Here is a 23729-nt window from a genome sequence, read left to right on the forward strand (position 1 = left end):
AACCGGTTAACGTTGATCCGGTCAACTATCAGTTAAACGGTTACCGGTTAACATCCCTAGCTACTACACATCAAATTCAGTGCATAGGTCACATGACTGTGAAACAGGATATAATAAGCATATTTTATGGAATAATAATCACAAAAAATCTAAAAAAAAAACCACCATTTACCAAATAATTGAGTGTAGTAGATGCCAAATAAATAGGCCTAGCTGCTACAGGTCAAATGTAGTGCATAGGTCACATGACTGTGAAACAGGACACAATAATAAGCATATTTTATGGAAAAATAATGACAAAAAATCAAGTAAACCACCATTTACCAAATAATTGAGTGTAGTAGATGCCAAATAAATAGGCCTGGCTACTGCAGGTCAAATTTAGTGCATAGGTCACATGACTGTGAAACAGGACACAATAATAAGCATATTTTATGGAAAAATAATGACAAAAAATCAACTAAACCAACATTTACCAAATAATTGAGTGTAGTAGGTGCCAAATAAATAGGCCTAGCTACTACACATCAAATTTAGTGCATAGGTCACATGACTGTGAAACAGGACATAATAATAAGCATATTTTATGGAAAAATAATCACAAAAAATCAACAAAACCACCATTTACCAAATAATTGAGTGTAGTAGATGCCAAATAAATAGGCCTAGCTACTACACATCAAATTCAGTGCATAGGTCACATGACTGTGAAACAGGACATAATATTAAGCATATTTTATGGAAAAATAATGACAAAAAATCAATTATACCAACATTTACCAAATAATTGAGTGTAGTAGATGCCAAATAAATAGGCCTAGCTACTACACATCACATTTAGTGCATAGGTCACATGACTGTGAAACAGGACATAATATTAAGCATATTTTATGGAAAAATAATCACAAAAAAATCAACAAAACCACCATTTACCAAATAATTGAGTGTAGTAGATAGCAAATAAATAGGCCTAGCTACTACACATCAAATTTAGTGCCTAGGTCACATGACTGTGAAACAGGACATATTAATAAGCATATTTTATGGAAAAATAATGACAAAAAATCAACAAAACCACCATTTACCAAATAATTGAGTGTAGTAGATGTCAAATAAATAGGCCTAGCTACTACACATCAAATTTAGTGCATAGGTCACATGACTGTGAAACAGGACATAATAATAAGCATATGTTATGGAAAAATAATAAAAAAAAATCAACTAAACCAACATTTTCCAAATAATTGAGTGTAGTAGATGTCAAATAAATAGGCCTAGCTACTACACATCAAATTCAGTGCATAGGTCACATGACTGTGAAACAGGACATAATAATAAGCATATTTTATGGAAAAATAATTTAAAAAAATCAACAAAAAAACCATTTACCTAATAATTGAGTGTAGTAGATGCCAAATAAATAGGCCTAGCTACTACATGTCAAATTTAGTGCCTAGGTCACATGACTGTGAAACAGGACACAATAATAAGCATATTTTATGGAAAAATAATGACAAAAAATCAACTAAACCAACATTTACCAAATAATTGAGTGTAGTAGATGCCAAATAAATAGGCCTAGCTACTACAGGTCAAATTTAGTGCATAGGTCACATGACTGTGAAACAGGACACAATAATAAGCATATTTTATGGAAAAATAATGACAAAAAATCAACAAAACCACCATTTACCAAATAATTGAGTGTAGTAGATGCCAAATAAATAGGCCTAGCTACTACACATCAAATTCAGTGCATAGGTCACATGACTGTGAAACAGGACACAATAATAAGCATATTTTATGGAAAAATAATGACAAAAAATCAACTAAACCAACATTTACCAAATAATTGAGTGTAGTAGATGGCAAATAAATAGGCCTAGCTACTACACATCAAATTTAGTGCCTAGGTCACATGACTGTGAAACAGGACATAATATTAAGCATATTTTATGGAAAAATAATCACAAAAAATCAACAAAACCACCATTTACCAAATAATTGAGTGTAGTAGATGTCAAATAAATAGGCCTAGCTACTACACATCAAATTTAGTGCCTAGGTCACATGACTGTGAAGCAGGACATATTAATAAGCCTATTTTATGGAAAAATAATGACAAAAATCAAGTAAACCAACATTTACCAAATAATTGAGTGTAGTAGATGTCAAATAAATAGGCCTAGCTACTACACATCAAATTTAGTGCCTAGGTCACATGACTGTGAAACAGGACATATTAATAAGCATATTTTATGGAAAAATAATCACAAAAAATCAACAAAACCACCATTTACCAAATAATTGAGTGTAGTAGATGCCAAATAAATAGGCCTAGCTACTACACATCAAATTCAGTGCATAGGTCACATGACTGTGAAACAGGACATAATATTAAGCATATTTTATGGAAAAATAATCACAAAAAATCAACAAAACCACCATTTACCAAATAATTGAGTGTAGTAGATGCCAAATAAATAGGCCCAGCTACTACAGGTCAAATTTTGCTCATAAGTCACATGACTGTGAAACAGGACACCATAATAAGCCGATTTTATGGAAAAATAATCACAAAAAATCAACTAAACCAACATTTTCCAAATAATTGAGTGTAGTAGATGCCAAATAAATGGGCCTAGCTACTACAGGTCAAAGGACACAATAATAAGCTGATTTTATGGGGGGAAACGTTTTTGTGGGTTTTTTTCCAATATTGTTTATTATTATGTCCTTTTTCACAGTCATGTGACCTGCGAGCTAAATTTGACCTGTAGTAACTAGGCCCATTTATTTGGCATCCACTACAACCAAGTATTTGGATAATGGTGGTTTGGTTGATTTTGTGTGATATTTTTTAGGCTTATTATTGTGTCTTGTTTCGCAGTCATGTGATCTATGAGCTAAATTTGACCTGTAGTATCAAGGCCAGTTTATTTGCCATTTACTAAAACCCAAGTAATATGATAATTGTGCTTTGGTTGCTTTGGGGTGATTCGCGAACAATTGATGTGGTATTTGTTGACGGTCCCTTACATGGAGCATAGAGGAAGCGCAGCGGGCGAGTCGCTCAACAACGATTTTGAGCCATAATTTGTCAACGGGGAAAGGTTTGAAGTTGTGCATTGATATATCCATACAGCGTGAAAAGTAGATGAGACTACACCAAGCAGTCTTGTCGCATTCGTGCGTGAAACCGAATACGGAAACATTTTTNTTCGAATATCAAGCGAATGTCGAACGTCCGGCTAAACAAACGCCGGTGAGAGATTTTATTGTGCGTTCATGTGGTCTCGTAATTATCGTAAATACCAAATGCCGACATTCGAAGCACACATGAACGCCACCGCTTCTGGTATTTACCACTGGACAACTCGTAGAAAGTTTTGATAAACGAGTTTACGAGATGATGACGTACACAACAGCTGGCTCTACTCTCACCATGGCAACCGCTAAGTTGAAATACTCAAAAACCGGCATTCAGTATGTTCAGACAGTCATGGTAAATGACAGTGTCAGAAAATATTCAGCATTTTTACCTTTTGACTTCCTAATTCATTTGCTTGCTGTAGCTGATGAACAACAGTCTATAATCGTTTTAGTAAAAAACTGGCCCGAGTCTCACTCTAGTTCGCCATCTTTAATTTGTAAACATCAAAAAAGCACATGAATGCAACGCACTTGTAAATACCACTTCGCAACTAGACAATATCTACTTTGGAAGACCACATGAAAGCACCATTAGAATATTTCTGGTCGTACACCTGAAGGTCCAGCGAGTGGGGTTGGTATCAGTGTGGTAAGTTTATTCTCAAGTTTGGGCTTTATATGACAGTAGGCGTTTCATTTCAAACCATCTACGAGTGCAGATATGTCTTATGAGCAGAAAAGACTCGTGTTATTACGGTGCCAATGAATTTTCTTTCGTAAAAACAATACGCTAGTTAATAGTTTGCTACCATAATAGCTTATCTAGTTAGCATAACTACCCAGTACAATGAACACAGCTAATAATGATGTGACCTGTACGTGTGCATTTATTGTTTTGGCAAATATTGTTAATCACCGTCGTCACATTTCGTCTTGACATCTGGTGAAGAGGGCAAAAAAGTATTGGGCTGAGTGCAAGCAGCTACATTTAGAACAAGACGAGGGAAAACTCACTGTAACACTATGCTAGGTCCGACAAGGTTTTCATATCGAGTAGACATCTGTAAATAAGGCGTGTGTTGGTTTAATGTAGCGATTGTTTTAGGATGGGGCTCCGTTTAAGTCATTAAATCTGCACGCACATAACCGTGTTGCCCTGGCTGGTCGTAATGGTTCAAAGCGCCTACGTGCAACTTTGAAGTCGCAATTCATCCTCCTGTCACTTTCGAGCAGCTACCGGTAAAATTTGCTGAACCCTCGCTCTCGTACCCGAAACAGCATCATCACCAGTGTTGGGCAGTAATGCATTACAAAAGTAATTAATTGCCTCTACTGTAATGCATTACAGGGCAAAAATATGTAATATTAACTTAGTTACAATGCTTACAAGTTACATTTCAGTGTGGTGGGTCAGAAATAAGCTACTGTATTCCTGAACCTGGTAGTTTTAGTTTGCATGCTGCCAAAACACCTCTTGGGTGGGAGGTAAAAGTCATGACAATATAGTAATGATTAAGTGTAAGGGATTATTTTGAAAAGACAGTAACATAACATGTAAGCAGTAGTAACTTGCCCAACACCGATCATCACCCATGCGACATGCATTTCATTTTATTATAACCAGGGTGCGATTTGTAGTCAGGGATTGTCCCCCCTTGTGGTCTTGATATCGCCACTTTTTCTGCATGATTTTATCACAGTTCAATGTAATTCCATTGATATCGCTTACAATCTGAAACATATTCCCCCTTCTGGTTTTCCAGATCACAAATCGCACCCTGATTATAACCATTGCATTACTCTGGTTATACAGTAGCCCACTACTTTTCATTACATGTAATGATGTAGAGATCTAGAGCTAATATAATGCTTCTCCCAGTAGGCCTAGTGGATCCACACCGTGACCTAAGTGCACTGGACCCTGTTGATATGCAGCCACCTCAGCTTCATGAAGAAACGGCAAGATGTGAGTTAACAGAGCATATGCTATACCTTCTAAGTGTGAGATTACACTAGTAATGCTCTTGTAGCCTATGTGCCTACCCATGTTTCATGTTCAAGCCATATGTGGACCAATTGTTAGATATTTAAAATGATCATTGTGGACTAAATAAATTATACAAATGGCCAAGGTTTGACATCCCCGCTCCATGAGAAAGGCCTATACTTTGCACAACCTGGAGTGAATGCCTACTGTGTCTTTTGTTTCCTGCTAATACTGTATCATTGTAATAAACACAACATTCTTTTGCTACTTTACCTGTCATTTCAGTCAGATGACTACACCGTTTCAGATCTACTCATCTCGCTCACCTGTCCACCTGGATGAAGGATCACACTCTGCAGCTGAACATGTCCAAAACCAAGCTCCCAATCAAATTGTTCTAGGTTAATCTCTAACAACAACCTTTTTCTTCCTGCATTGTGCCTTGCTGATTTTGTTTGTTTGCACATGTGACTGAGGTAGCCTGGTTTTACCAGACCACATTAATTGCTTCGTAAGTAATTTTAGGTCTGGATCCTTCGTGTCCTTGAGCACCAGGGCGGGAGAAGTGAGCTCAGCTCTGATTTGAAATGAGCTCTGTCCAATCGCTGACAATTGACGTATGTTATTCTGCCAAGTGCATTCACGCCGGTTGTCAGTGTTGCCAGATGTACGATAATTTATACCATAATTTTGTTCTTCCGCCGGTCAGGTAGCGTATGTCACACTTAGTATACAAAGCTTGACATGGTACCATTAAAGTCCCAAGATGGAGCAAACAACACAGGTGTTGACATTATATAGCATGGGCAACTTATGATGAGGAGGGCCATGTTTTTTTCAGCACCAGCATCAGGGGTTCACATGACCACAGATCTGACTCCAATTTACAGAGTTGGTTGTTCTCTAACTGTCCATATTGTTTGGAAGGAATATAATACTCTACCTGTATACTCAATACTCTATTGGGCAGTCATGGGTAAGCAGTTAGGGTGTCAGACTTGTAGCCCAAAAGTTGCCGGTTCAACTCCCGACCCGCCAGGTTGGTGGGGGGAGTAATAAACCAGTGCTCGCCCCCATCCTCCTCCATGACTGAGTTACCCTGAGCATGGTACCGTCCCGCCTTGCTTCTTTGGGGCACCATTGAGGGCTGCCCCCTTGCACGGATGAGACATGAATGCACTTTCGTAGTGTGCAGTGTTCACTTGCGTGCTGTGTCACAATGACAATGTGAGTTGGAGTTTCCCAATTGGGCTTTCACTTTCACGCTTTCACTCTATTGGCCCACAGTATAATTACAACATATTGATTCAGTAATCGTATTTAAAAAATATGGTCATTATTTTCTTAATTAGGCCTACTGTTTTATCTATAGGGCGCATTGAGTGAGGAGGCGGGCTGCATGTGGCCCCCGGGCATCCATTTGCCCATCCCTGTTGTAGAGTGAACTACACAGTGATTGCTGTCTATAGCAGTGGTTCTTAACCTGGGGTTAGTGTTGAGGTTGTGGCCAAAATTCTGTTTGAGAACATTAAAATTAGGCCAAATCAGAACCAAATTAAAAAATGATGGTCCCCATTTAAAGCCATAAAGATTTTGATTGATGTCTCTTTGTAATTATAAAGGATGATATTAATCACCTGAATCATTTTTAGCCTATTGTTGGACATTGCAGCCTAAAGGTTGTCGGTTCGACTCCCGACCCACCAGGTTGGTGGGGGCAGTCATCAAGCAGTGTTCTCCTCCATGACTGAAGTATCCTCAGCATAGTACCGCCCCGCCGCACTCCTCCCTTTCCGGCGCCATTGTGATTTGCCCCCTGGCATGGATGGGGCATAAAATTGATTGCTTTGTGTGCCGTGGAATGCTGTGTCACAATGACACTGGAAGTTGAAGTTACCCAATTGTGCTTTCACTGGGTTATTTAATGGAAGGTACCGTCATCTATTACCTATTAGAAGTAGAATTTTCCATAATTTGGTATGTTTTTTTTTTTACTGATGGTCTTGGATAGTAATTAGAACTGTTTTTTTGCAGCAACTGGATAGCTACAAATCCATCCAAGATTTGAAATTGAAAGGGTGCCCTCCCCTTTCCACATTTTATTAAAACTGTTAACCTACTGTTAAAGGAGCAGTCCTGCCAATTTCAATATGCTGTTGTATTATTGCTCACACTACCCTTGACTTGTTAGTACATTGCATTTTTCGGCTCAGCCCTTTCCGAGATCTGGGCTATTCTAATGGGGGCAGATTTTGTTTACATTAAAAACTATCTACTCCAAATATTGATGCATAACCTTTTGGATGATTTTGGGGGGTAAAAATCTCAGGTACTGACAAGTCCAGGGTAGTGTGTGAGCATGACGACTGCATGTTGAAATTGGCTGAGCCTTTTAGGAAGCGGTTGCATGTATGTTGGAAACAATATTTGACAGCGTCTTAGGTTGGAAACAATATTTGACAGCGTCTTATACTGCAGCGTCTTATCTCTACTACAAATTATGATGTAAATGTGGATTTATTTTTTATGACATGAATACCAGGCTCTACTGTATTTGAAGAAACTGACAATAAAGCTGCCACTTGTTAACATGGTGTTGCATTTCTGTCTGTTGATCTACAATGACGTGGTTCTCTAGCAACAGCTGAGCCAATCAGTGCAAAGCTCATAAACATTATGGACAAACCGCTTAAGTTCTCCTGAGAGGTGTTTTTGGGCGCAATAAAATGCTTTGAAATACACCATCAAATAGCCTAACTTTCCATCTAAAATAATGTTGCATACCAGGTCAGAGAACACCAAGGATTATGAAAAAAGGTGGACATGGTAATGTAATGTATGTCCTCTACAAGTCTTCTGTTGTCCAGTCTTGCACTTTAAATGTCTGTATGAGCACTGTCTATGTCCATACTGTCTTAAGTCCATGTATAAGTACTGTCTATGTCTATACTGTCTATGTCCTTACCTAGATTAGTCTATGTTTGTATGGGAAAGCAAGAAATGTAATTTCAAATTCTTTGTATGACCAGTGCATGTAAAGAAATTGACAATAAAACCTACTTGACTTGACTTGTAATTAGAGTGGCATGGCCTCTTTCACTTAAAATGTAATTTGAGTAGGCCTAAGTTACTTAGTTACTTTATTAGCTTTCCTCTTCCTCTTGTTTATTTTTCTTGAATGTCGTCCTCCATAACCTCTATCTCTTGCTCGGCACCAGCCATCATCAAATTATTGATACAATATAGTAAAATAGTGGAAATGCTGTGTGCCANCCTGCACAATCTTTCATTTCTGGCTGATTGTGGCATTATTGTGCATGTCATTTAGTCTCTCAGTCATTTTTTTTACTCAGTCAGGCCAGGTTCCAGTGTAATTGAGTAAAGTAGGCTATTTGGGTCAAAATGTAGGCTACTCAACAAACCTTTGCAGAGAGAGAGAGAGAAAGAACATGAGCTACGGCGTTCGAAACTGCTCTGACCTAAGCAAGTTGATTGCACTAACATTTTAATCAGAAAGTTTCCTGTTTCCTGTTATTCATCTGTGATGAACTGTCTTGGTCTGGCTGTCTTGATCAGCGATTGGCCGCAACCACTTCAAATGCATTGGCTCTCGGAAAAGAAGGATGGACATTATTATCATATTAGGAAAACGCACGTCTTCAACGCCCGTTGTCTCGGTAGCGACGCGCGTCAGGAACGCGCGCTTTGACATGAAATTACGGGCGTCGGTGACGTGCGTCGTTCCAACGCATCATGGCGCGCGTACAGAGCGGCCGTTGTTGGTGAAAGACGGCGAAAAAAGCGCCCGTATTCCGGGAAAACGGGCGCTTTTAACGGGCGAATTTCAATCTTAACGTGCTACTTTGATCCGAAAAGTGGCAGTTTTGGCTTTCCATATTCTGATCTTGAAATTTCAAGTCGCAAGTCTTCACACCGCTGACTCGAGTCAGACTCGAGTCCAAGTCACTGGACTCGAGTCCACATGTCTGATGTACAGTAATATTCTCATTTGCACTTGTTTGTATTGGTTTTACATTTACGTTACTTTACTTTACTTCTTCCATGTACAATTCACTTTAACCCCTTAAGACACGGCGTTATAAATGAGCTGTTACCAGAATGACAATGACCAAGTCGTAATGTATTACTAAAGGCCCCGTGCACTGTCATAGTAGTGTAGTGCTATACTAGTTAACTTTCAATGTCTATTATAGCATGCCACAGGAGGTATGGCGTGCATTAAGGGGCTACAGTGACAAAACAACTGAAATGATGCTAACCTGGTTCTCACGCAATGGAATATTGTCAATCGTTTAGCTCTGGAAAGGCGTGGGTGTGCTCAAAACAGCTCGAACCTGATTGGAGAATCCACAAGGCTGTTTTTGAATCAGTACTACTTCAATCAGAGACGTTCTTAATGCAGAGACGGCCAACTCGACGTTCCTTCCTGTTTCACTTATGACGTCGGCCACGCCCCTTTAGGAGACCTGATAGGAGACTTTTATAATGGGCGCCTATGGGCGAATCTGACTTTTCCACGGATACGACCAATGCCTTAATTCATGGGCGGAGCGATGGATTTAAAAATTGTATATCTTGCGAGCCACATGCCTTCTTTACATTCTGAAAATTTAAATTACATCTCAGAATTAATTTTTCACAGAGAAAATCGACTTTGTTTGACGCGTGTCCCATCTAGTGCGGGCCACTGCCATGGAATGCCAAGAATGATTGACAAGCGGTGCAGAATATTTGCTTTGCGTGGAAACAGGAGCGGTTGATAAGGAGCACGGCATTAATTGACGTTTATTTGTGTTATGTTGTCACATCGCAGGCCCTAGTTCACGTCTACTTTGCACGTCTGTTGTGAAATAGTAGCCTAATTTCGGCAAATTATTAAAAGCTTGATGTTCATTTCTGCACGTTTCAGTTTCAGTGCTGTCCATAAGTAGTTTTCGCCGCTCCCCAGTCTGACCACGGGTTTATAGCCTAAATCTAGTGAGACACAATACCATGACTGCAAATAAATGACAACAGTTGGGTGGCAAATGCATAGCCTACGTTAGGCTACTGCTTCAGGTTAAATGAGCCTATTATAGACTTTATTCAATAGGCTACTCTTTGCAGCAGTCTGTGTTGCATGACACTTCAGCATCATCTCATCCAGTCAACTGTTAAACGAAATGCAGGTTGCGCCAGGCAGGGCAAAAGTTAGCGGAGATGGCTGGTTAACTCGGACATTAGCCTATTAATTTCGCAAATATTGTATTAGTAGGCTAGTTCAGATACACTGCGCTCTTCCCTGTGGTGCGTCTCCAGTTGAATAAAGGTGAGAAAGTGGATCGCACTCGGGTTCTTCTTTTCTTCTTTTCATTTTTTTACATAGCAGCAAGAGTGTAGACAAACGTTTTGGCTGCTGCCTTCGTCAGTGTCTCCACTTCTGCTGCTATGTAAAAAATAAAAAGATGAAAAGAAGAACCAGAAGTGCGATCCACTTTCTCATTCAACTGGAGACGCACAACACGGAACAACGCGGTGTTGATCTGCACTAGGCTACTACTTCTGCAACTGAGCCACACCAGCAGCCTCCAAGATGTCCTTCGAGACGATAGCCTAAAGCTGGGCTTACACTGTGCGACTTTTGCCCCGATTTTGCCCCCGCACGAATTTTTGAGAGTCGGGCCGATTGCTTGCTCAATCGCAGGTCAATCGTGAGTCTCGCATCGTGCAGTGTACATGGGGTAACGACAAGCGATTTTGCCTCACGATTGTGCAATCGCAGGGTCGCAAGAAAATCAAAACGGTTTGAAATTCTGGTCGTGGCTCGTGCGTAAATCGCACAGTTAAAGCAGTGCTACGACCCGATTTGACACTTCACATGCACAAATCAATAGGGCCGTGCGATTCGCTGTTGAGCGCGACCTCATCTCCACCTCAGGTGCGCATGTTCCCTCCTCTGCAGACCGGGGAAACATGCCTGTCGCGTCGTATGGTGGAAACATTTCGGTCGCATCCGACTGTCGGCTCGTGTGGTGTGAGGACGTGAGTCGTGAGCTGTGAACTTTTAAACAGTGAAATTCCATCGTGCAGTGTGAGCAGAAGCTTAAGACCCACGAGTGAAAATATCGCACAGTGTATGCCCGGCTTAAGTTAACAGACGCAAGAGCCAAAACTTTCACCTTCAGCGCAGCAGAAAGAACAAAAATCCTGTAGGCTACCATCCAGCAAATATTGGATTAAAAACCGTGAATCTCGACATGAGAAAATAGAGGATAGGCTCAACGATGCACTAACGGGATGCACAGGATACGAGTTTGTAGCTGTAGGTTCTCTCCAAATGTTCGAGTTTGGCACTGCATAGCCTGCGCTCTCTGGATAGGCCTATTCTCTGTTTTTTATCAGGCTATTGAGCGAGCTTTAGTCATGCATGTGCAGCGCAATGTTTTAGTCAAAATTCGGTACAGTTCCGTGAACTTGGATCCTCTGAAGGCACGATATGAACGCACAAATGTGTCTAGAACAATATGCCATAGACGGGAATAATGACGGCTGAGGATTGTAGGTGAATATGGTTACATTACGCGCTGCTAGACATCATGGATTTAAATAGCCTACTTGTCTGTTTAGGCTATCTGAAGCACGTCATGCTTCTGCATCAGCCTACATGTAGGCTCTGTCTCCAGTGCAGACTTCAGTGTCCCGTTAAGATCCTCTCCTTTCTAAGCACGATATGAACACAAAAAAAAAACTTCCGTGTAGGCCTAGTTGTGTAGCACAATATTTCATACGAAGTCATGACCACGATTGCATGAACTTGATTAAATTAAATTTAAAATTATACACGAGGTCATGTCTAAACTCAAGCACGTCTTTCATAGTGAATTTAAATAATTTGGTTGGACTTCCAAAAAAAAACCCCCTAAGCCAGCCACAGAAGTTTTGATCATTGTGCCGTCGTGTCATGTCGCTCAACTGCATGAATCAGGTGGCTCTGTCTGCAGGCACTTGATTTTTTTCACAGTGGCTGTATTTCTCACGTCTATGCCATCTAAAATATCAAAAGCATTTTGAGTGCAGATACCACGGCAATAAAGTTATCATATTAAGTTGCCCAGGGCAGCCGGTTTTGTAAAATTGTGCGTGATGCTGCTGTTAAACGTTGCCTGGCTGTTTCTCTGACCGGAGTTCTCCCAGTGCCAGCGGAGCAAATGAATTTAGGAAACGTGATTGGTTGATTCTGCGCTGGTGTTCGATGATTGACAGTTTGGCCACGCCTTTTTAGGAGACCAGAAGTACTTGGTTGGTGAAACATTCCATCCTATTGTTGACGTCACCAGCTGGCTATCTTTTTAGAACAGAGAATCTTTGCTTCAACCACTGACTTGTATATGCCCCGCCCCGCGATCCTGCCCAGCGATTCTGACTGGACAGGCTGTGAAATATCTGATTCCTTTGGGCTCGTCTAAGATTTCCAGACCCAAGTGCGAGCTCACGAAGTTTAACGAAGATGCACAAAGCACGAAGGGTCTGCGTGAGAGCCAGGCTAGAATGATGATAAAGAACTCTTAATTTGAGAGTATTACCTCAAACGCAGCCAGGAAAAGTTGACCAAATATGAAGATGTTGAAGATGGTGATGTTGTTGTCATGATACTCATTTTGCCATGCTGCCATGGTGCCATGTTTCCTCCCCAGGGTCAGCTGAATAGTCAAAAGACAGAACAGACAGTGACATTTGTATAGGGCTTATATACTATATATACTGTATAGATATATATACTGTATACCGTATATACGTGTGTGTATATATATATATATGAAGAGTTTGGTTGCAAAACGGTATCCACCAGTTTTTACTCTTGCATTTTATTATTGGAAATGACTGGTCAGAAGTCCTATCATCTATGTGTTAACTCATTTTGCAGTGCAATGCAATGCCCAATACAAAAATGGCAATTTCCCAAAATTCTGCACAATGGATACACCGTTATGCGATGAAAATCTTCATATATATACAGTATTTATGTTTGTATATCGAATATATCGTGTCCATTCCAGGGAAACCGTGACACTTACGAGATATTTTAGCTGGGCTAACTGTGCGCCACTGGACACCATCATGATCACACCAATTGTAGAGGCGGTGATGTACTGAGAAAGAAAGGCATGCCACTCAAGTTAAGACAATTCATTATTATTCTGGCCCGCGCAGTCATTTTAGTTGGCCTGCGAGATCATTACAGTTTGCCTGTAGGGGTTTGGCTCACAAGGCTACAGTTAGGCTACAGTGGCCATACACCATGAATTTATAGTAAATTAGGACGCTACTATTACTGTTAGGCAATGTTGTGCATCATACGGTATTTATGATAGGGCCCAGTGTAACAGTGAAGCTTGTCAATGATATCTGAGGCATAAATGCAATTTCGTTATGCGCTGTGGAGTGCTGTCACAATGACAGTGGGAGTTTCCCAGGTGATCTTTCATGTGTGAAGAGGGACCTGTATTATTGAAATATGGCTTGGATGAATGACAACCTTGACAGACATTAAAAGCCTAAAACCCAAGTCCAGTGTTGCCATATTGGGCGGTTACCCGGGCTACTTGGGTTGGGAAAAAGTGGCCATTTGGAGTTTTTTTCTATAGTTTTGGGCCCATAGAAATCAATTTGCAATTTGTTGAAATTGGGCGGAATTTAGTAAATTTTGGCATTTTTTGATAACCTTTTCGGTCGGGATTTGATCAGACACATCTGGCAACACTGCCCAAGTCCACGTTAAGAAAACTTCTACCTGAAGGGAAAGGGTGTTCAGAATGATTGAATTACATGTTTGTTCAGCCCCCAAGCAAGAAGATACATTTCTGTACAATATGGCCCCTTGATATCATTCATTACTCATTATTATAAAGCACTCTGCTGGATTAAAAACAAATGTACTGTAGCATATACTCTAGGGGGCTATACTATGTATTATTGATATAATTAATATTCTTCTTATGATTAGACCTATTGCTTATATATATGAAACAGAGCAAATATAAATGTATCATATTCTTACTGAGACGAAGGGCCACCTTTTCTGTTCTTTGGCTCCATAGATACCAATACTGGCCACGAGCAATATTCCAAATCCCAGTAACCAAACGGGAGTCTGTATCCATGCAATGTACTGGTAGGCCTTAAAGAGAAGCATGGAGGAAATATTACTCGCCTTTATTGACTTTGTAACATGACCAATATGCAAATTGAGAATTAGGTACTGCAGGCGTATATAGATATATAGGCCTATATATATATATATATATATATATATATATATATATATAAATATATAAATATATTTATATATATATATAAATGAAATAAAAAAGTTTCATTATCAAATTCAAGGAATGATGCATATTTACCCCATCAGCAAAAGTATTTCTGAGGTAGACATCCAGCCCAATAGCTACTAGGAAAATAACACCTGCAAAAATCTGTACATAGAGGCAAGATACGATTTCATACATGTGCCAAATGATCACACCAACATACATTTAAAATTGAACTCTGTGGTAGAAATTGGACATGAAGCTACCACAATGTATGCCATCAAGTCAGTTTCTTGAACATGAACAGATTAGTCATAGCCTATACTGACATATTTTATGTAGGCTAATGTTTTGAAAGACATGATCTCACAGTAGGTACATCATCATTAAAAACATTGCCACATTATTTCAAGAACATGCATTTAGTTCTGATTATTGTAATGTCACGTCATGTCATGACATATAATGTAATCCCTGTAATGTAATGTAATGGATATTTAACATGGTTCTCACCCTACCTGTGTATGTATATAGCTCTAGAGCCCCCTGATGGAGCTAAGCGGAAATACATCACACACATACTGCAGGTCTGGAATCTTAAACTGCAACTATGGATGTCTTGTCGGCCGCCTACCCAATGTAGGCTCCTTGGACACTGCACATGCGCATTATGACTTTCACGTTTTAAATGTTTATTTTTCAGCTGCCTGAACATTAACACAAAGGGAAATGTCATATATTTCATTTATACCTGACTTCATACCCTTGTTTTACATCAAATGTAGTATGTCGCTGTAAATAACGTGGTATTGTGTTATGAATTGAGAGTTGGTTAGCTGACCAGTTGGAGACCTTTCTTTTAAGTTTCTGTGACTGTTCTGTAGGCCTATAAAACCGAGAGTTTAAAACAGAAATTGCCTCCTTTAGGCGGCTGCAAAATGAACACTTAAAACGCGAAAGTAAATAGTGAAACAATCGGTTCTGTGAAACGCTGTTGCAGAAAACACACGTCAGGGTACAGATCCGGCAATTCCTCTTCCTGATACGTCATAATGGACATGTGCAGTGTACGAAGAGCCCACATCGGGTAGGCGGCCGCCTTTATTGTTTCAACATCAATGTCAACTTGCATAGACAGATTTTACAATATATTGACTCTTTGGAGATTAACAGAAAATGTTTAAGGAATTTGTTGGTGGCAAGGACGGACAAATGGTGGATAAAGCCATGAAGGCGAAGCCAACGCAACTACTTTGTAGTGGAGCTCATGAAGCTGTACGAAACTGCACAGGTCGGGCGAGAGTCAGGCAATATAATATCAAACATCCTCTATCAGAGTAAGATACTTCAAGCCCTTGCATTTCCTGGATCCATGTGATGTCAGGTGAACGCCCCTTTAGGAGACCCTTGGAGACTTTAGGTTAGAATGACTGGAATTCCCTTGGCAGTGTAGATGGCGGTAGCGCACATCTCATGCAAGCCGTCACCAAATGCCACAGAGAGAGAAGAAGACGGAGGGGACAACGCCCCCTCAGGAGACCCAAACTTGAGCACACTCTTTTGCACTGGGTGGGCGGAGTTTGGCTTATCTTACTCTAATAGACGATGTTTGGTAATATGCAATGACTGTGAAACTTACCATGTATACAATGTTCAGCCTGATGAAGAGCCATCTCAGAAGGCTGTCAGTGTCCGCCATGATGGGAGGGCAGGCAGTCTCTGGTGGGAGAGGAGTGAAAGAAAAACTCTGATGGACATCTAAAGTAAAACTGAAAGGGAAGCTCTCATGCTGAGGCCTATGCTGCCAAGCGAAAAACCCCAAACCCTTATAGGCCGTTGACGTCGAGATGGTTTGTGGTTAGGGATTAGGCCCAATATTTTCCGTCAACCGGGGAGAGATTAATCCTTTAGGCCTAGAATAGAATTAGGCTCTACACTTCAGAATAGCTGGTTTCAGTTGTTAGAACCAACCGATTGATCGTATGTAAATGTCAGTCTTATCAATAAATTGGTTTATCCTGATTTTTTTTATAGGCCTACATAGCCTAACATGCCACCTAGAGGTGACCCTCATTTTGAGTACGTGTTTAAAGACTGACTTTTGAGGGCCCCGTTTTTTTTGCCTAGGGCCCCAAAGTGACTAGATCTGCCCCTGGATATTGTTTGACTGGAAGGGTAGCCTACCTCTGAAGTGTTTTTATTTGTAAGTTATTCTTATGTGTTTTATGTAGCTCCTGGACTTTTTGTACGTTTCAGGTGACAGAAAAAAATGTCAGGTTTAATGGAGATTAGAATTTCCCAAAGCGATAATTGCCGGGTTTTGTATATTGCCTGGCCATCACTACGATTGTTTTTTTTTTATCTGTCAACCATATCATCATTTTCTTTCATCTTTCCATTCCAAGTTTCTCATGAAAAAAATGACTCAACGAACGATGATACCAACAACCGCAATAACACAATGAGCGCCTAGAGTGCTCTTGACAGCATGCGAAGCAGAAGAATATTTAAACTAAATAAATAAATAACAATAACCAACGATTGAGAGATTAATGACGAATAGGGATTTCCAATAAGACCAGAGAAAGGTGCCTATATGCTGACCATCAACCAGAATAAACACATGTATGCCGTGCGATTGTTCAAGTCCTCAAATCTGGTCAAATTCATTAAATGTCGCTCACTATGTTTAAGACTAATTAAAGTTGTGTAATGCGCGAGATGAGCAGTGGCCACAAAGCCCTCTATGCGTTGACAAAGAGCAAGGTTGACTTACCTTACCTGTTGCGCACACGATATTGCGATGAAAAAAAGGTTGTCTTAAAAGAACATTTTGTGTGACGTTCTGGAGGGGTTGGCTTAGGGCAGTGGTTCCCAAAAGCTGTCTGCTGGGACCCACTTTTGAACCCAACATTATTTCCGCGACCCCGCAACATAATAAGTTCCAAACGTCCCGAACATTTTTTTTGTCTCATAATATTTTAATTAGAGTTTTACCGGAAAAGTAGATAAGCCATACACTAATTGATGTAGGTCTACAAATGAATACCATTGCCGAATGGCTCGGCATACACTATATGAACTATGAAGGCATACAGTGTAGGGTGTGCGCACCACATTGGGGATGCGCGCAGGGGTTTGGGAACGTTTTTACAAGTGTGCAGTTTCCCTCCTACACGGCAGAGGGCGGCACGTGGCTAAATGCAAGCAACTGTGAATAGTAAACCTCCCGGCGTGCGGTTGGTTAGTGATTTGCTTTTCTGTTATTTATTAAGTGACACAGACCTCAAGGTCCAATTTCAGTGGCATGAGAATCAAAACACCACTTACTTCCGCAGTGAGTCTTCTTTATTTATTTGAGGAATCCTCATCAAACCATTCAACACTTATTACAATGAACCTATTGAGGGTTCTTGGTGTGTCTCGGTGCGTAGCATAGCGTACAGGCTACTGTACAATATAAAAGTGTACCACTTAACCTGTAACGTAGTTTAAGAAAGAAACCACGACATGTTAGGCTAACAGTTTTTAATTCAAGTTAATGGGCTCGTTCGTGACGAAGCAGTGCTGCTTTTGCTAGGCAGTTGGCATGCGCATTTTGCCAGTTTGATGCATTCTGGTTAGACTTTTCTAAGAACAATGCATCAAACTGGCATAGTGTGCATGCTCGCTGCTTAGCAAAAGCAGCACTGCTTCGTCACCAACGAGCCTAATGCAAGTGATTATTTGCAGGCCACCTGGGGTGGGGTGGGGAACCTTTTTCAGGGGGCCACTTCAAATTCCACCAAGGGCCGTATGAGAGCCCTATCTCACGCCTTTCGTAAAGTCTTCACGAAAAAAGTAGAGTAATTTTCGTGGTGCATTCACGTTATTGCCCGCCTTTCGTAAAGTCTTCACGAAAATAATAGATTAATTTTCACGCTGCCTATTCACTTGAATTGCCCCACTGCTGCTATGGTTATCCAAACGTCTGCAGGGGCGGGGAGGGGGTGCTGACAGAACACTGCTGATACACTCGGGACTCACTAATTCGACGCCCTTTCGGTACTTACGCCTTATGTCCCCTAAACCTAACCCTAACCCTAACCTTAACCCTACTTAACCCTAAACCTAACCCTAACCCTAACCTTAACCCTAACCTTGACCCTAAACCTAACCCTAAATTGCATGTTTGAAATGTTTGATTACCATATGACGGTAGGCTACCGAAAGGGCATCAAACTAGTGGGTCGCTAGGCAACAGTCGGGCAATTCAAGTGAATAGGCAGCGTGAAAATTAATCTATTATTTTCGTGAAGACTTTACGAAAGGCGGGCAATAACGTGAATGCACCACGAAAATGAAGCTATTTTTTTCGTGAATACTTCACGAAATGAGTGAGATACGGTTGCGTATGAACACAAACCAGGATTTATCCCCTTCACTTTATGCGTATAGCCTACAGAATGCAGCCAGGCCCCACGTTCTATGTCCCCTGAACACAACTTAATGCAAATAGGCCTATGATTTCTAAGATTCCTTTACAAAACATGTCATATTTCATGTGATGCTGCATAACATTAGAATTATATCGGGGGGCGGATAAGACTGCCTACAGGCATAGGTTACCCCTCCCTGGCCTAAATGAAGGCATGTCCCACTCCCTTGTGAGTAAATTAAGCGTTGTTTGAGTTCATATTCAAGGCTTTGTTTCAGCTTACTGGTAGCTGAAACAGGCAGCCATTTATTGCCAGTCTGAAATGAGGGCAGTTAGAATGAATGATTGAACATGTTTGCATTGTCATTTCACCGCAGGGCTTATTTGCCTTCATACTGCCCGCTGTCCAGATGACCCACATTTTCGTTTATGGAACCCTGAAGAAGGGCCAACCAAACTACCACAGGATGCTGGACACTGCCAACGGAAGGGCTTCCTTCTGTGGCCCAGCCACCACCATCGACAAGTTCCCTCTAGTTATTGCAGGCAAGTACAACAGCATGTAGTGGAGGGCACATATAACGGAAGCCAACTTGCAGAGTTTGGCGTAGCAGAACATTAGTAAACCTCTCTCCCAAATGCTCATCAAATACATGGATCATTTCCATCTCTTTGCCCTCAAGCAGTATTGGTAGCTGTGGTATAGAGCTGTGCCTCCTATATGCCCGAAGTGGGTATATAGTAGGGCTGCACAATTAATCGAAAAATAATCAAAATCGTGATAAAATAGTGAAATCGAACTCATGATTTAAATCGTGATTTAATCGTGGCAATAGTGACCTACTTTTGAGAGCGTCCTTGAAACCAGAACATACTGACAGGCTGGTGTTTCTGGCCAGAAATCTGTCCACTTAAGTTTCATGCTATTGCCTTTACATAATTATTACAATTCATTTTATTTTGCTCATCCCGTATGTAATTCATTATTGGTTATATTTCATCTTGTTATAATTTTCAAAAAAATCTGCAAAAATCAATAATCGTGATTAATAATCGTGATTATGATTTTGACCAAAATAATCGTGATTATGATTTTTTCCATAATCGTGCAGCCCTAGTGTATAGTGGGTACATAGTGGGTACATAGTGGGTATATAGTGGGTATATAGTGGGTACAAGCAGTATTGGTAGCTGTGGTATAGTGGTGTGCCTCCTATACGCCTGAAGTGGGTATATAGTGGGTACATGTGTGTGCTGCTGGTTATGAACCCAAGTGAAAAAGAAGTCCGCGACACTGCTTGTCTAGTGTATTTAATAGAGCAACGTTTCGACCTTTCGAAGACCTGATGGTCGAAACGTTGCTCTATTAAATACACAGTAGACAAGCAGTGTCGCGGACTTCTTTCTCACTTGGATTTACTCTCATTGTCCTGCACCTGGCCCATCGGGTGGGATGTGCACACATCTACTCCTGCTGGTAATGAACACATCATGGTCACAGCCAGCAGCAGCTGGGAATCAGCCACCACCAGAAATCACTGTCAAAGAACAAATAATATTGAAAGAAAAAATGTCTGCACACTTAAATCCCCTTTGTGTTCTTTTTAATAATAGGCCAAGCTTTCAGTCTACTGACCTTCCTCAGGGCTCCTCAGGTCAGTAGACCGAAAGCTTGGCCTATCATTAAAAAGAACACAAAGGGGATTTAAGTGTGCACAGTTTTTGTTTATGTTTGGCACCTTTTAATCGAGAGTGCGGTGTGATCCGGCTAAACAAAGAAAAATTACTAAAAAGGAATAAAAGAGTGGGAGACAAAACAATAACCCTGATGAAGACCAGACTGGTCGAAACGTTGTGTTAAATAAACTGAGAGCAGCAACAGTGTGCGGACCTTCTCTACACACCGGACCTTGCTACACAAATTGCCACACAAATGTGTACAGTACACCACTGGTTGGCAATGTGTCGTATGATCTTTGTAACATGTAAAAACAATCATCAATGCAAATGAATGAATTCATAAAAATAGTTACAGTTTCTGCAGATTCATCTGCCATCTCGTCATCAGAGCGAGCCCTTTGGCTTGCTGTATTCTGCGAAACCAAGCAGAGAGCTGCAAGCAGGACTTGATGAGGTGAATTCACAGGAAGTGGTATTACCGTAGGTTCGAGATGAGCTTCTCTCTACTCCTCCCTGTAACTAATGAATCCACTTGTATGCAATGTTCAACATGTACCCATGTTTGTTATTTTTCACTCAGTACTTTGGTGTGTGGTGAAGCGAAGGGGTTTATAGATCAGGCAAAGTAGTGAAGTGGAAAGAATGACGCACTTTGCCAGGAGCACAGCACTGGTTGCCATGGCATTTAAAAAAGCGAGAGTTATAAGTGGCAGCACTGAGGTCGCCATGTTCTTAGCTTCTGTTGTTGACAGAAAAAGAAAATGAAAAAGAAAGGCTTTTTTTACCAGATGGAGACAGATTGAAGTGCGCTTTTAAGCGCTATGTGGGGGAAAAAATTAAACGTGGCCATTTTCAAAATCATGGACATTTTCAAAAGTAGCGAAAATAAAATGCAAAAAGCGCTCAAACTGACAAGGACATACAGTATGACTAGAGCAACTTCCGCAAGTGCCATTTAAAAGACTTGCACTCCGCTTGCAGAAGACTTACTTTATCATAAAGACTTTTGACTATAGATCCTCTTCCGCCATCTTTCTCTCCCTTCAGGCCAGTACAACATCCCGTTCCTCTTGAACATCCCCGGACAGGGCCACCATGTCCAAGGAGAGGTCTACTGCGTGGATGACCAGATGCTGGCCTTCCTGGACCGATTCGAGAGCATCCCTGACATGTACCAGCGCACTCCGCTGAAGGTTAAGGTGGCGGAGTGGGTGGGTGGGGCAGACTGTGGCCCTGCGGTTCCAGGTAGGACTGGGCGATGTGACGATATGTATCGTTTATCGTGATCGAAAAGTGCCTATCGTGCCCTTTCTTCTCTATCGAATCTAACTAATTTCATCCATAATTGCAGCCAATATACAATTTAATATAATTTAGGAACTATTTGTCTTGTCACCATGCACGCTTTAAGTACTGTTAACAAGAATAGTAAGATTCATCTTTTAAAGAAACATTATTTAGCGATACAACACAATAAAAAGAATAACTGGAAACATACGTTATTGTGGTATATCGTGATCAGGGCTCTAAATGAACACCAGCCATCCGGCCAAATGCTGGTAAACGTTCAGTTTGGCTGGTAGAAAAGACCAACTTGGTAGCCACTTTGACCCATTAGTGAGTGTGTGTTTGGCTGGTGAGATCAGCATCTACTAGCCATTTTGGCTGGTGATGAAAAACGTTAATTTAAAGCCCTGATGTGATATATATCGTTATGGTGATGTAGATTAATCTATATCATGATGTGTCTTTTTCCATGTCACCTAGGAGGAGGCACGATGGAGGCCTATGTGTACAGCACGACCACCTACCAGCCGGACTGGGTGAAGCTGCCAGCTTATGGGAACTACGATGCCTACGGTGACCATGGATTAGAGTATTGCACTCGTGAAGCGAGGGACGATTAGACGGGGATGGGCAAAATAGTCACAATCCAGTGTCACAAATTCGAAATGACTTGGTTTTACCCAGAGCCATACAGAGAACAGAGTTACGCGATTGGAGGACCAGGAATTAAATTGCAGCCCCGCCTTTCAACGAGATAAGGTTGTGCCTAAAGCAGCTGTCTTCCCATAGACTCAACATAGAACCACCACATTAACAGCCAAAAATAAGGACTAACGAACTATACTGCGGGGTAATCACCACAAATATGTAAACTATCAACTGTCTCGGTGGTGATAATCACAACACTTTTAGCACCTGTGATGTTTATCTGAAGTTATTACTACGAACTGCAAGTCTTGTCATATTCCCTGCATTGCATCGCATTGCATTTGCTGTGTGCTACGCCCACTACTAGGAACTAACATTTGCAACGCTGAGCAGTACTGAGAAGCTAAAACAGCTAATTTTGCTAATGAGGAAGTCGGCCCTAGCACACAGCGGAGATGGCCTGACTCTGTTCTCTGTATGACTTGGTTTTACCTGTCCAGTTCAGCCAGGTGATTGGCCGGTTGAATTGGACATGTAAAACAAGGTCATTTGAAATTTATGTGGCACTGGATTGTAAAACTAATGAATCCATTTTCTCATCTCTGTGATTAGATGTTGGCCTCGTTCGTGACTGACAGTCTGCGTACACTCATTTCGCCGTCTCAATGCATTCTGGTTAGAATTTTCCAACTAGAATGCATCGTAGTTTCGCATTGCGCATGTGCGCTGCGCAGAAATGCACCGTCACAAATGCAGCCAATGATATGACAATTCCTCATGTAACAGCTGCTTTAGAAGACAATCATGCCCAAATTTAATAAACCCAAGTGGTGCTGTAGACTGGTAGAATAACTTACTTGCCTTTAAAAAAATACTTGTAGGGGGCGCTATGGCGCAGAACGCTAAGCCCCCTACATTTGGGCTTACTTGCCCACCCATGGGGACCCCGCTTTGAGTCTGGCCGGGGTCATTTCCCGATCTTCCCCTGTCTCTCTGTCCCATTCGCTTCCTGTCACCATCTTCGACTATCCTGTCAAATAAAAGCATAAAAGCCCTAAAAAAATACATATTAAAAAAAAATAAAAAATAAAAATACTTGTGACAACCACTCCTTAATACGTATAACTAACTACTGTTATCATAAATTGATGCGTCTATAATTTCATTCATATATATTGTAGCATCATGTAAACAAACCATTATTGTGTGAACTGTTTCAGAGGACGTGAAATTAGTGTAGTGT

At 40.9% G+C, this 23729-nt stretch overlaps 1 protein-coding gene and 1 long non-coding RNA gene across 3 annotated transcripts; both read left to right on the plus strand.

Annotated features, from left to right (window-relative positions):
* The first annotated feature begins 3758 nt into the window (after positions 1-3758).
* LOC134460350 (uncharacterized) lies at positions 3759-5575 on the plus strand. 2 transcript variants are annotated; one of them, XR_010037070.1, is made up of 3 exons: positions 3759-3802; positions 5033-5119; positions 5426-5575. It is a non-coding gene; the product is annotated as an uncharacterized LOC134460350 (long non-coding RNA). The 2 variants fall into 2 exon arrangements; XR_010037069.1 differs by lacking the exon at positions 3759-3802 and having other exon boundaries at positions 4761-5119.
* Positions 5576-17700: 12125 nt separating this feature from the next.
* Positions 17701-22531, plus strand: LOC134460352 (gamma-glutamylaminecyclotransferase-like). Its single transcript, XM_063212784.1, has 4 exons — positions 17701-17791; positions 19249-19417; positions 21599-21796; positions 22319-22531. The coding sequence occupies exons 1-4, from the start codon at positions 17762-17764 to the stop codon at positions 22456-22458; spliced, it is 537 nt and encodes a 178-aa protein (XP_063068854.1). The 5' UTR covers positions 17701-17761; the 3' UTR covers positions 22459-22531.
* Positions 22532-23729: the final 1198 nt, after the last annotated feature.

This window comes from Engraulis encrasicolus, chromosome 12 (assembly GCF_034702125.1).
Source record: "Engraulis encrasicolus isolate BLACKSEA-1 chromosome 12, IST_EnEncr_1.0, whole genome shotgun sequence".
NCBI classification, from domain to species: Eukaryota; Metazoa; Chordata; class Actinopteri; order Clupeiformes; family Engraulidae; genus Engraulis; species Engraulis encrasicolus.

Coding starts and splice junctions, on each gene's coding strand:
- LOC134460352 (XM_063212784.1), top strand. CDS start 17,762: ATGAGAATCAAAACACCACTTACTTCCGCA. Junction 19,418..21,598: donor GTTCCCTCTAGTTATTGCAG/GCAAGTACAACA, acceptor CTCTCCCTTCAG/GCCAGTACAACATCCCGTTC. Junction 21,797..22,318: donor CTGTGGCCCTGCGGTTCCAG/GTAGGACTGGGC, acceptor CATGTCACCTAG/GAGGAGGCACGATGGAGGCC.